We start from the raw sequence: 14751 nt of genomic DNA on the forward strand, positions 1-14751 counted from the left end.
TGATTGACTGAAGCTTTCCCAAAGAGAATCAAATCATCAGCAAAAAAGAGATGAGAGATAAAAAGGCCACTTTGGCAGATCTGCATAGGCTTCCAAGCCTTGTCCTCCACAGACTGCTGAATACTATGCGAAAGCTTCTCCATACACAAAACAAAGAGATAGGGGGAAAGGGGTCCCCTTGCCGAATGCCACACTTAGGAAAGAGAGTATCAGTTAACTCACCATTGAGAATCGCCTTATATCGCACAGAGGTAATACACTGCATCAAAAGCTCAAGAATTCTACCATGAATCCCAACCTCCCAAAGCACTTCTCTAATGAAACCCCAACTTAACCGATCATAAGCTTTGAATAAATCAATTTTCCAAGCAATAAAACCCTTCCTCCCTTTAGAAATTTTAAACTTGTGCAGCATTTCTTGAGCCACAACAATATTATCAACAATTTGTCTCCCTGGGACAAAGCTCACTTGATTAGGACTAACCAAACTAGCCATACAAGGCCGAAGCCTGGCAATAAGAATCTTAGAAATAACCTTATAGAGAGTGTTGCAAAGACTAATGGGGCGAAGCTGAGTCATGGAAATAGGTCTCTCAACTTTAGGCACCAAAGCAATCAACGTCTCATTAATATTCTCAAGAAGAGAAGCAGTTAAAAAACAATCCTTTACCAAAGTAATAATATCAGCAGAGCACATCCCCCAATATTTCTAATAAAAGAGGGCAGGAAACCCATCAGAACCAGGAGTTTTTAATCCCCCAATAGCAAACAGACTATTTTTAACTTCATCATCAGTAACCTCACAGCTTAAACCTTCTAAATCAGTATCAGCCAACCTTGGAAAAAGATGAGGGAGCAACCTAGAATCATCAACCAAAATAGAATCACCAAACAACCCTTGGAAATAATTGACAATAATCATCTTCATTCCAATCTTATCAGTGACCCAATTTCCAGCCTCATTATTCAGACCTTCAAGCTTATTCCTCCTCCTTCTTATGACAGTAGACAAGTGAAAAAGCGAGTGTTTCTATCCCCATCCTTCAACCAAGTATTTCTAGACTTCTGCAACCAAAACAACTCTTCCTGCTCAAGGACCAAATTATACTCAATAGATAACTCATTCTCAAGCTCATGGAGATAAGAGTTATAATTCAAACATAACTTCCTTTGAATGCCTGCCAATCTAGCCAAAAGTCTTCGTTTCTTTTGAAAGAGACAACCAAAAACCTGCCTATTCCAAGAAACAAGAGGGGACACAAGCCCAGCAGATTTAAGAACCGCATTACCATTATTAGACTGCCAAAGATTAGTAATAAACTCAAAAAAACTCAGGGTGGGTGAACCACATGGCTTGAAACCGAAAAGGCACACAATCTTTATTAGGAAGATGAGTTGAAGACAATTTAACCATGATAGGACAGTGATCTGAATTCACCCTAGGCAAGTGGGAAAGATGGGCCTCGGGAAACAAAAGTCTCCATGCAATATTGCTCAAACCCCTATCAAGCCTTTTCCAAATGATACCCTCCGCATTCCTTTTATTACACCACGTAAACTTGGCTCCAGAGAAACCTAAATCAATGAGCTGATTACGGTCAATCCAATCAATAAAATTCTGTCCACCCGAATCAAAGTTGCCACCAGACTTTTCATCAGCACAAACAGTGTCATTAAAGTCCCCTAAAATCAGCCAAGGCAGCTTAAAGGCCTGAGCAAGACCATCAAAATAAGCCCAAAGAGACTCACAAATACCTGGACAGGGGTTAGCATACACCACAGTGAGCAACCACCAATTAGTCCCCAATTGCACTAGAGCAGTAATCGATTGACTAGAATGAGCAATGACTTGAATAGAGATAGAGTTGTCATTCCATAACAACCAAACACCCCCAGAAAAACCAGTGGCATCTACAATATGATAATTAGAAAAACCCAAACTCTTAGCAATTTGCAAAGCTCTAGAACCACCAATTCTAGGCTCAAGAATAGCTAAAATATCAATAGCATAAGCCTTTTTTAAATCTCTGATAGTTCGAGCACAACTTTCCTTACCAGCACCCCTAACATTCCATGAGACAATAATCATTAGAAATAAGGAGGAAATGGAAGAACTTAGGATAAACCTAATTCTGCAGAAGCTCCGCCTCACCACTAGTGGAGGCAGCTTGATCAACGACCATAGCTGTATCACTACCAAACTCTGTATCACCTTGAGCAACAAAGTCACCATGGTGGTCCATATCATCAGAAGTTAAACTTACACCAGAAGAGAAAGCTTCATTGAGCACTTTTTGACCAATGTCAGGGGGTTCATGACCATGTAGCAGCCCACCTTTCCCAAGGGAAGACTCAGAAAAGAAAGGCCCTTCCATATTGAAAGAAAACTTCCCAAGAACATCATCCTGCACAGAAGCCCCACGAACTTGCATTCCCACAGCATTCAGCCCTTTAGAGCTATTAAAAGCACTCCCGACCCTATTCTTCCCAATCCTTCGAGCACCAAAATCAGGCTTAACAGCAATTCCAGAATCTGCTGAGTTAGTGATATCTCTCATAGGCTTCTTAAAAACCCAAGTAGAAGCATTACGCGTTGTGCCAGCTTGTTTCCCAGAAGACTTAGACATGGGGGAGGCACGCTCAGGAGCTTGAGCAACCGGTTTAAGAGCCTTCTTGGAACCAAAAGAACTAGGAATGAAACCCGCATCCTCATCATCCATACCATCATCATCCCTCAAAATATTAAATCTGGAGCCAGACTGGCTATTGGCCATCTTCACACCACTAGCCTTATCAGACTTCTTGGGAGAAGAGAACAACTGCCCTTGTTCATGTGGAACCTTCTTTCTGAAGTTTTTTGGTTTCATTAGCATCCATTGACCATGCATCTTAGCTGGAGTCTCAGCAGCCAAATTAGCAGGGTCCACAACAACATCCTCATTTGGAGCGGGAGGAGTACCCTCCATATTCTCAAAAGCTTCTTCCTCAGCAGCCTGCTTTTGCTTAGCCTCCACAATAACAGGGCAAGAATCTCTACCATGACCAAAACAACCACATTCAAAGCAGACTAGCTGAATCCCCTCATAAACAACCCCATAAGTACGTCCCTCAACTTCAATAAAGGGGATAAGAGGCTTCGATAAATCAAGCTCAATGCACAGCCTAGCAAACTTACCTCGAGCTTGACCCATAGTATGCGCATCCACCTTTACGGTAGTACCAATGAGATTTCCAATTTTCGTCATAACATCAGTACGAAAAAACTCCACATTCAACCCATTGATTCGAACCCAAGCTGTCATGTGAGTAACCCTCTCTTCTTTAGCATTAAACCCAGGTTTCCAATTTTGAGTCACAATATATAGCCCAGCAATTTGCCAGGGACCGCCAGTGAGCACATACCTCTTATCTTCCTCAAGAAGAAATTTGACAATGAAATCATTGTTTTCCAGATCAACTAAACTCATTGGACCCTTCAACTCCCAGCGTTGAAGCAAGCGATCACGCAAGAAAGTATACGAAAGAGGCCGACCCATTAGCTTAATAATCACAGCAGTCCTCCAAGGCCTGTACAAGCAATCCTTAACCCTTTCAGAAAACTCAATGGATGGAATAGCCCCATGCTTGATTACAACATCATCATCACTGATATCAAACTTATCCTCAGCCATCCCAAAATCACCAGAGACTTTATCTTTGAAGCTCATTGAAATTGGGGGCAAGGAAGGAGGAAGCACATCAGAATCCAATCCACCAACATCCAACATCTCTCGGGTACGAGCACGCTTCTCTTCAGCAACCAGACCCTCCTTCGAGCCACCACCAGCAGCGAACACAAACTCAGATCCATCCGCCACCATGGACGGTGGAACGGTCACAGCACAGCGAGAAGCCAAAAGATCGTGAAATCCCTAGAAAAACCCAAGCGCGTTCTATGCGAAAGGCTTTTCAAACACTCAACTTGCTTTGGGTGTGTTTTTAAAGTCCATTTCATATGGGGTTTTTTTTTTTTAATAATTTGGGCCCCTCTATTGAGTATAATAGTAAATCTCCCAAAAAAATATTGCTAGGCAAGCAGCTTAGTTGCCCTTGCCCTTTGCCATGGCACCATAGGTGAAAGTGCTTTTAGCCATTGTCGGCTGCGCAGATCTCACGGCCTGGGGTTCCGGGCCGAGGGGATGTGCGTTAACACGTGGCTTCCTGCTTTTGGATGCGGTGCGGTTGTGCGCGGGCGTGCCAGCACGGTCTATCGTGCGTCGAGATGTTGATGTGGATAGAATGGTCAAGTGGTGTGCCTGTTTGAACTCGTTTTCTAATCAAACGATTGTAGCCAAGAGAGGAACTGATCTCGGCTGCAAGGTTCACGGCCTGAGCTACAAGGCCGTTTAGGGGTGGTGCTGATGGTGGGTTTTGGGCGGTGCTCCGGCACGCTGCTCAGTGAGCAGCGGTCGTATGATATATGGGGTGAATGAATGAGTAACAGAGATGGTGCTCCGGCGCCTTGAAAATCAAGGGTCGTATGATATATTGATGAATGGATTTTCCTTACAAACTAACACTACTCCTAGGAAAGCAAGTAAAGATATTGAAAGTGCACTACAGAAAAATATAATTTGCTCCGTGGGAGGCTTTTGTTTGGTGTTTGAACCCTGTGAATGTAGCTTGAGCCTTGTATTTATAGAAAGAGTTCTTGGAGGAGTAGTCGAGGCTAAAAATCTGCATGGTGGAGCCTGATTAGAGCAAGTCGGTAGTCCAATCGACATTTGGGATCGTGAAGTATGGTGGTGTGACCCCATAAATCCCGGTGAATCTCGGCCGCTGCCCTGATCGTGGAGACGCATTTATTGTTTCTGATAGTTGGTGACCCAATCTCTCAAACTGCAAGAATTCTTGTGAGAATGTCTGCGTCTAATCACTCTGATTCCTGTTACCAAATCCTGACTTCAATCACTTCTCACCTTCCCTCGTGCATTAAATGCTTATTCGTGGTCAGTGAGTTTGCTACCATAAACAGAGGCATTGCTTCATTAAATGAAGCGTGGGACCCTGCTGCCACTTGATGATCTGACCTTAGTGCCTTCGGCCGTGATTTTGTTCGGCTTCAACCTCGGCCTATAATCAAGGCCGAGATGATCATGCCTTCACAACTTTTCCTTTGCTTTTTTAGGAAGGCCAGACATCTTGGCGAAACGCTGCGTTTTAGCCTCACGAGCAAGTGTTAGGGTCGAGAAAAAGGGCTCCCTCGGTCAATTCTTGGCCGTGATTTATTAGGCACAAACCGCCATCAAAAATATAAACCAAGCTTTTCGGTTGTTGAATAAATGCACAAAAATTAATTCATTAGCAACTTCAACTTCTTTGTCTAAAATTTAAACAATTCCAATTTTCATCCTCCATTTTGTTTTAAGTTTCTCAAATGCCGCATTTGAAAATATCATCCAGTTCTGATCTTTTTGTTGACAGGATTTTTTGTATCATATAAGCAGCAAATGTTCATGCTGCCTGGTACCAAAATCCCAAAGGGGATACTTATGAATCAAGTTATTTTGTGGTAGACTGAGATCTCAAATAAGACTAGTAGTGAATTATATAACTCAATAACAGCCTTCACTCGTCTATACAAGAATCAAGCAGAGCTAGCTTGGTTGTACAAAAGATCATCTCTCTCCAGATAGCTGTTAGCTTACACAAATTTGGTTATCTTGTTTCTTTCTTTTTGGTAATGTTTGTGTTTGCGCTAAAGTAGCCAAAATATTACCCTAAACATTACATACACTTCAAGCAACTCAACTGCAAAAGAGATTCTTGCTTCTGCTCAGAAGAATGATTCATCCAAACCCACTCTGTACAACTCTACCTGCAAAATGATAAAGTTATGTTAAATGTCCCTTCTGTTTTTTTTTTAACTTTCAAAAAAGCGTTTTTGCCGATCATTTTCTTCATTATTATATGGTTACCCAAGATAACCCTGTAAAAGTGTTTTTCTCACTATTACTTGAATGCAAACAAAGAATCCGTCAAAATGTTTTAACTATCCCCACTATTAGTTGCCAAGCTTTGAACCAATCAATTTGAATAGTAGCAAGCTAGCCGTGCCAGCAATTCTATGCATTATGTCATATCACTAATTAAACACTCATTCTTTAAACTGAAAGCTATGGGTGTAAAGAGAATATATCCTTCAGTCATGGCTTATTTGATGAATTTCACAATTTATATTCCCTATCCTTGTATGCATACATCTTGACTATAAAATTATTAATATAAATATGTGTGTGTGTGCGTGTTTTATATAGAAAAACTTAACATCAATCTTCAAGAAAGCTGCTTTGATTTACTAAAATGAATATGTGCTTTTGAGAATACATCATCAACCACATGCAACGACAGAGCAAACACAAAAAACTCATACCTTTGCTTTGTCCTGATACTACTTCTTGTGGATGCAGAAATATGACCTCTCTTATCTTTCGCGTTGCTTTTCTTGGCTTTGGATTTTGGGGCCCCTGTCATATCATCAGTTTAGCACAAATGTACAACACAACTGCGTTAAGAAAAAGCTACGGTGCTTACTTAAACTACCTCTTATGTTAACATTTGGCGATTGAACTTCAATATCCCCTGGTTCTGATTCTGTCAACTCACTAGAAGTACCGGAACATTCTTCTGACTCAACAAGTCTAGATTTTGACATGTCATCCACAGACTTGGTCATCCCTTCGATAGAAGGATCAACGACTTCCCCATCTATTTCTATACCAAATACCCAAGGTTAGACCCTAACCACAGAAATTCAGAAGCATAAAATATGCATGGAACAAATTTTTTAGTATGACATCCACTGCTTTCAGTTCAGCATGCCACAGCAATGACATCCATCAAAGAATATAACAATCCTAAAATCTTGAACACCTGGATAAACTGTGAAGTCTGAAGGACCAACTATCATGTTGGTTCCTCAGAATCAGAACCTTCTTCAGAAATTATCATAATTCCTTATTAGAGCACCAAAGCATAATCAACACCAAGCATATATTCCAATTCCATTGGTTATCACAGTAACTTCATTAAGCATAAATTGATTGCACTAACCTTCAGAAATATCGGATTCTGAACCAGCATCACCAGCACTGCTAGTAACCACAAAACCTTCCATGCTGCTGATCTTTTGTTGATGAATTTGGGCATTTCTTGCTGTCACTTCTTGTTCCTTCTTTTCCAAGTGTAACTTGTTCAGCTTATCCTCAAACTCCTCAATGCACATTTTAACTTCTGGTTTTGCAAACTTCTTGCCCTGTTTCAGAACAATTGTAAGAAAAAGAGAACTGAAGATTTGATAATTCTATAAGAGGAGACGATTCAATACCTTGTTTATTATGTTTCTAAAGTGGTCCATCACAGAATCCTCCGATAGGACGTGTTCATATGTCTTGAATGACTCTATGAGCTTTTTCATTCCCTTTTCAGTGAATGCCAGCTGAGAGAGGCAATAAGAAATATATTCCCATTGTCTGATATCTGCAGCAATAGAGTGGCCCAAAACCGAAAAAACTACCTATAGTGAGAAATTTAAGTAATGGAAAACATCAACAATAACTCAATTTCCTAAGACAGCATTAGGAACAAACTTCAATTGTTGAAGAAAAACACGAAAAAAAAAATGTTGCTCGACATTTCAGAAAACAATAATTACAGATGTGGGTGTTAGTAGCTTCCATATCCTAGGCATGATGTTACATATAACAAGCTGCATCAACTAAACTAGGGAATACAGCATAACAGCCTTCTGGTCTTGGAATATCATGAATTAGCTTTATCATGTGGAAATAAGACTCAAACAGACATGGATAATTAACATACTACAGTTTATTTTCCCTCCAACTTTCTAGAAGGCCCCGCAGCCCACAAATAGAAGGGGAATAAGCATCACACATAGCTGATGAAGTTCATACTTAAGTACGCACACCTCTTTTAAACAAAACAAACCACTCAAAGGGAAAATCGAAAAAACCAGGTTTCACAAATCACTCTCACCAGGAACAGTCAACAAGGTCAATCTGAAAACTTGTGATGATCAAATAATGCTATACACTATAGCATATGCTTAACCCAAATAAAGGTCATTATCATTTTGCACCCTAAATTGTATGACTGCCATAACTTCAAAATTGGCAACACAAAAAGAACTACCAAATCATAATATTTTTTCAAAAAAAGGGGAAGGAATACCTGTAACTCCGCTAAACCTATTGCAAAGCTTTTCAACAAGAGCTTCCATTTGCTTGTCCTGGAGAAATACCCAAATAACATAATACCTTAATAGGAAACAAATAATTGCTAAAGGAACCAAACTGAAATAAATTGTACCTTCTTGATGGAACCAATCAAGAACTGCATGATGTTGCAAAAAGACTCTCTCTTCAGATTCTGGTTCGATAACTTTCCAAGTATATCTGGAAGCAGATTATATATAGGATTGCTACCTGTAGCAAAAATTGGGGTGGAAAAACTTTACTCTTTATCTAGAAGGAAATTCCACAAGAACAAAAGATAAATGATAGTGTCAAAAGAGAGTAACTGGATGCATATCAAAGTTTACCTTTCTTAGATAACTCATTAAAAAACAGTTTTGCCAGATTTGAAATCCTCTCATCTTCATCTTCTAATCGTACAGCCATTTCATTTATGTAGCCTTTAACCTGATCAAGAAATAGCCAAAATTAGAGGCCACCTATCATAGCAAAGTAAAAAGAAGAAGCAGTATTGCCAAGCCTCTCAAACCTTCATCATGTCATTTAGTATAAGGTGTGAAAGCACCAAAACAGCATTCTTCCTAACAGAAGCTGAAGGATCCTGTAACCTGGAATACATATTCTCTGTCCATGGTTCTAACAGATTAGGGAACCGAACTGCCAAGTCTCCAAGACTAATAGTGCAATTAGAACGAACAATTTCTGATGGCGCACTCTCCACGACTGTGAAGAGAAGCTGAAGATTTGCATCACTGGAAATTACACTTAAAAGTCAGAGACCATGTTTGAATGTTCTAAATACATCCATGCCCACCAACGTACATACAGAGAGAGAGATCTCACCAGAAACTTGCATCGATAATCATAAACCGACATAAAGCAAGCATTGCAGACACTTGTAGTTCTGGGTACTGAAAGGATATGGCAGTTAATCAATCTATTGAATTAGTTTTAAATGAAAAAGAAAAATAGATTTAACTAGGAACATACAAACTATACAGAAGAAGTGCACTTTGAACTGTTTAAATTTTAATAATAATAATAATAATAATAATAGATATACACATACTATATTGTAACTACATACAGGATATCCATCCAAAGTTTTTGGAATTAAAAATAAAAATTAATAAATATGATCTTATATGTTCAATCACCTCCAGAAAGGTATTTGTCTTATATTGACTAAACATTAAAGGATGAATTCATTATCATAATTCAAATGTCGTAGGAAACAAAAGAAATTTTCATATCCACGTACACTAGTAGCCAATCCTCTTTTTATCTTTTTGGGTAGGAATGAGGCTAATGACTGAATTATAAAGAATTTGATCATAAATTCAAGTGTTGTGGAAAAGCAAAGAAAAGCAGGGGAATCACCTTTTGCATCAAGTTAAAATTTCTACAAAGTTTTGACAAGAATTGTGAACAATGTCCTATCAAATTCTTGTCAGTGGAACCCCCACAAACTATTTCCTTTTCTGCTTTTTCAGAGAGTGTGTCAAGTAGTGCATCTTCAGAAGCAGCAAGTCCAAGCTCAGCATTGATACCATTTTCCTGTAGGACGGCACCAAAGAAGAAAAACATTTAAATGTACAATATATGTTATAGCACCGATCAATTTGGAAAAGAATACTGAATAGTTGCTAATAACAGTACCCTATTTCATTGATGAATCTAATCAAAACGAATCTCACCTTAGGGGTACCGTTACCGTGCTGATCAGTATCTGTCTTCTCTTTCCCAATTTTCTGTTTCTGAACTTTCCGAAGGCAGGATTCAATGTACACCAGTTGGTTCATGGCAATATGACTTATGACAAAGAGATATCTACTAAGTTTTGCAACCTGAACCGTGGTAAGTATGCCAGCACTACCACTGGTGATTTCACTCTGCAACTCCTCACCTCCACTAAATTCAAATACAGAACTTAGGGATTTCTTCACTAGATTGGAAGCTAAAGTTTCCGGAGTTGGATGAATTGCATATATAGCAGCTATGGCTTTGTCAGCAGCAGCATACCATATGTTTTCTGGAAGCCAAAACCCAGTAACTAAGCTCTCTAAAATACTAAAAACCCGGCTTCCATTACTAGACAACAACTTTTTCCTATCTTCTTCAGACAATCTCTGGAGAGCAATGCATGCTGTCCTAGCAAGTAAAGGTTCCATCTTAGCCCAACGACCAAACCCAATATCAATAATGTCCTGTAAATGAGAGCCAAGAACTATACTGGATGATTTTGCTGCCATGCAAAGGACAGACAACGCACCACGACTTTGCTCTGCAGTAGTTCCACTTACGTTGAAGCAAAAGAAATCCCACAATGCTGATATCTGCAAAAACAAACACCTAGTAAGAAAGTTGGCTCTTTAAATAATGGGGAGACAGAATAAGAGATTTCAACACTGAGAAGAAATTTTTGGGTTTTAAAAATTGGTATGAAAGATTTTACAACTGAGTTGACTGAGAAGCACCACTGAAACATGTGAAAAAATAACATAGACTCATATTCTAAAATCGATACTGAGGTTGCCTTTTGGTATGAATCTTTTTTTCCTTATCTGTACTAACTGTCGAAATCACAATCGGATTCCATTTTATGTGTATGTATATACTTGCTTGTTTATACTAAAACATGCAGGGAAAGTGTAGCTGCACATGATAGCAAGCATACTACAAAGTTTTTATAAGAACCCACTTGGTAAGGGGGAATGGAAAACCCTTTTTTCTTTATTAAAATCACTTTATTTAAAATGTCAACCAAGTCATAAAGTTTTACATATTTAATATTTGGCTTACTTGACATTTTATATTAACCCAGGTATTACAAGCATGCCACCAAAACAATTTTATAATTTACTTGAAAATACTTGGCTTGGCTTCTACTTGCCTAAACTGATCTTTTTAGACCCGTAGTAGAGTCAATTTTGGCAAGCTGAAAACACAAGAACATGTGTATCTTTTCATGCAAAATAAAAAAATAATTATCACATAAATAGAAGCTTTCAACTAACTTAAGGAAGACTGTGAGAACCGAAAAGGACATACCGCACCAGTGGATATATCACCTTTAGACACCAAGGCACCAACTATAAACTCAAGAGCAGCTAGGTCTCCAATATTTGATTCTGTGGCTAGATTCATAAGATTCTTGGCTGTTTCTACTGGGCTTTTCTTTATGTAAATTGTAATGAAAGCATTTTCCACAGCTTCATAGATGGATTTGTCCTGAGAAAATACCTACAAAGCCGAGACACATTTAGGATCCTATACATCTCATGAACCAGCCAACAATCAAATCTAGAGTTTGTTAATCGAGATTGAACAAATAGGAAAACTATTGACCCAAATAAAACATTGCATCATTATTTCTAGTTCTAGAGCTTGAGTTAAAATAAAAACATACCAATGGCAGCATCTTACGGAGACATGCTTCTGAGGCATCAATTTGAAACTGCTTGCACCTCATTAGCAAATGTATCGTGTTCTCAACATCAGTCGCAGAAGATGATGCCATCAATTGAACAAGTGTTGGTATTGTGGCAGATATACACTTTGAAAACCTTAATCCAGCCTCAAGTGATGCTACCAAGGCCCTAGTCTGCTCTAAGTTCCCTACATCTGGCACAGAGCCATCTTTCTGCACTATATTTTGTTCCATATTAGGCAAGCAACTATCAGGCAAACTGTCCTGCTGCTCCTTAGTCACCTCTGCATTTGCATCATCAACCTCGCTATCTCCAGTAGTACAATCATCAGATGGTAACCTGTTCTTTTCACTTTCTGAAGATATATCTGGTTCAAGCTCTTTCAGCTTGTTCTTGTACTGTTGTAAGGTTGCTTCAAACGAAGCTATTCGAAGTTGTGGACCAAATGGGTTATGCTGTAACATCATAATAAGCAAATTTAGTGCAGATTTTCTAACCATTGCACTCTTATCCTCCAACCTCCCAGAAGCAACTTCTGCAAGCTCATTCCACAAGCCAATTGAAACAGAATGCTCTTCACATAGTTCAGCCCAAACCTGAAGAACTCGACTCCTTGTATAAGCTGAAACATCTCGACACCGCTCAAGCAAAATTTCCAACATGGCATGCTTGGTTCGAAGACGAACAGATTTAGAACTCACTTCACCTTCAACATCCTGAAAAGCCTTTGCAACAAGCTTTCCCAAGACCCCAACAAGAGCATTCCTTATCTTATAAGATTCCCCACCAAAATGTGGGACAATGAGGCCAATGTTAGTAGACACCAGTTTAGGTAGTCGATCAGAAAGTTCCACCAAAAACCGACCAACATTTTCAGCCCCAACAGTATCCTTGATGTAGTCTTTTGGATTCGTCCTCCCTATTTCTCTGATAAGAGAACTGGCTAGACTTCCATCTGCATACTTCTTCTCTGCCCCAGCAACCGCATCAGCAATGTGGGTAACAACAAAATCATATTTGTGAACTAGATGCATGATCGATGCACATGATTGTGCCATGTACTGGTATTTTGTGGCACAAGCCCCAATTATACGACACAAAGCATCTTTTGTGTCGGTGTCTTTTAAAAGTGCAGCATTCTCAAACAGAGAAAATGCATTTCTACAAAACCCCAAATCAGGAAGAAAAAAAAATCAATTTGTAGTTAACCTATATAAGACTAAATCTGATTGAATTGTAGTAGTTATCCAACTTACTTGGCAATGAACGAAATAAAATTTTCTTCCAAGCCTGATGAACCAAAGAGCAAGGCAAGCTTGATCTCTAATGAATTAGCAATCAAGTTAAGTATGCGGCCTCTTTGTGGCTCCCAATTCCATGTGTTCTTAGGATGCTTCTTCCTGGTACTTGCTGTGACCTAAATCCAAGCAAAAGGCTTCAACATCTTGGTACAAAAACTGGCAATATCACACTCAATATATACATGTTTATAACATTTAAATTTATGTGTGCATGCTTGCACACAACATATACCGTGTTAAAGTAGTAGAAACAAATAGAGAGCGAGATAAAGAGATATGTGGGAAAAAGAAAACACCTTCACATTGTTGTTGGAAGTGATGTTGGACTCCTCAGTGAGAACAACAGTAAGGAGGAAGAATGTGTAGATTTTAAAAGCATTACGATGTGACGCAACCCGATCCAGCACTGGAGTGACATCATCCTGACCTTGAGAAACCCGTGATAGTGAATCAACATTTGGGAGGAGAACACTGAGATTGGACCGAAGACTCTCTAGAAGATTAACCTTACAAGATGGGGGTAGATTATTGTAACCCCGAATCAATGAATACACACGATCAAACACATCTTGCTCTTCAATACAAAATAGCTCCTTATCAGAGAGATCAAAGGATATGCCTGTTGGTGCCACAAAGGAAGACAAATTCAAAAACTGCAAAATTTTTAATATCCTCATACTTAGTTGTTCTTGTAATTAGAGTATTTCATTTTAAATCAGATAATACAGTTGACTGTTTGTCCTCTTATATTTGGGATCAGAATACGCGCACTCAGTCCTGCTTCCCTATTAGAATTAAAAAGAAAAGAAAAAAGAAGCCATGCATACAATGGTTTTGCAAGCAGATACATCAATTTTCCATATAGCCAAAAAAATGTGAATTTCCAACTCCAGGAAGCCAATACTTACAATGATTCTTGCTTAAAACCCAGGAAAAAAATGTATTTGTTAGAATAAATAATTCAGCTAATAAACACAAAATTCAGCCAAATCCATTCTCGTTGGTTCAATGTTCTTGAATTCAGCTTGAATTTCAAATGTTTCTGCTTTTCTTACTAATCCCCACCACACTTTACGTTTTTCTAGGGTTTCCTTAACAATAAAATCAGCATCTACTTGGTTGACTTGACACTTGAGGTGACCAAATGCTAAAAATTCAGAATTAACTGAACCAGAAAATTATAGGAGAGGGATCCACTTCTTATGCACATCAATTTCTTTAAAAAGCAGGACTAGTGCAACAGTACAATTTGGAACTTGGAAGGTGAATTTTCTCAGCAACCAAACGGATGTTAGAATTGGAAAATGTGGTAGATTTAGTGAAACTGCGTGAGAGAGAGTGAGAGAGGGAGATACCTTTGACGAACTCTTCGAGTTCGGAGGGACGAAGAGAAGCGATGTCGAGCGGGTTCCGAGCGTAGAGGCGGTTGTCTTCGTGTTCTTCTTCTAAGGCTCTCAGGCTTTGGGGAAACACAAAGGAAGGAGCCATAACACAGAGACTGAGAACTTCTCTACGCTATTTGCTTTTTCTAATTTGCTCCCTTTCTCTGTCTCTCCACAGATTTCAAATGGAAATGAAAATTTCGAACGAGCGGGAATTTTTTGAAGAAAAAAAACAACAAATACCGCCTCGGCTGCGCCACGTGGCATTCCCGTTTTGGGCATTGTAAGGAGCCCAATGCTTAGCTGCCACATGGCATACCAGCTCAGTTTGGGTGATTAGGTGTAAAAAAATTTATCATGTGGTGTTTGTGTAAATTTCCCTTAA

At 39.1% G+C, this 14751-nt stretch overlaps 1 protein-coding gene across 1 annotated transcript; it reads right to left on the reverse strand.

Annotated features, from left to right (window-relative positions):
- Positions 1-5564: 5564 nt before the first annotated feature.
- LOC110768475 (binding protein) lies at positions 5565-14546 on the reverse strand. Its single transcript, XM_021972217.2, has 17 exons — positions 14340-14546; positions 13281-13603; positions 12940-13100; positions 11662-12844; positions 11304-11495; positions 9950-10588; positions 9633-9809; positions 9096-9163; positions 8782-9004; positions 8600-8699; positions 8368-8483; positions 8230-8287; positions 7367-7518; positions 7093-7294; positions 6583-6753; positions 6413-6506; positions 5565-5857 (listed from the first exon to the last, which is right to left on the reverse strand). The coding sequence occupies exons 1-17, from the start codon at positions 14470-14472 to the stop codon at positions 5854-5856; spliced, it is 3996 nt and encodes a 1331-aa protein (XP_021827909.2). The 5' UTR covers positions 14473-14546; the 3' UTR covers positions 5565-5853.
- Between the last annotated feature and the right edge of the window lie 205 nt (positions 14547-14751).

The sequence above is a fragment of the Prunus avium genome, chromosome 7 (genome assembly GCF_965620075.1).
Source record: "Prunus avium chromosome 7, drPruAviu1.hap1.1, whole genome shotgun sequence".
Taxonomy (NCBI): Eukaryota; Viridiplantae; Streptophyta; class Magnoliopsida; order Rosales; family Rosaceae; genus Prunus; species Prunus avium.

Excerpts from the sequence above, each read along its gene's own strand:
- LOC110768475 (XM_021972217.2), bottom strand. The coding sequence starts at position 14,472 with ATGGCTCCTTCCTTTGTGTTTCCCCAAAGCCTGAGAGCCTTAGAAGAA. Across the intron at positions 12,845-12,939 it reads TTTATTTCGTTCATTGCCAA|AAATGCATTTTCTCTGTTTG; the intron begins GTAAGTTGGATA and ends GGGGTTTTGTAG. Across the intron at positions 9,810-9,949 it reads ACGGTAACGGTACCCCTAAG|GAAAATGGTATCAATGCTGA; the intron begins GTGAGATTCGTT and ends GCCGTCCTACAG.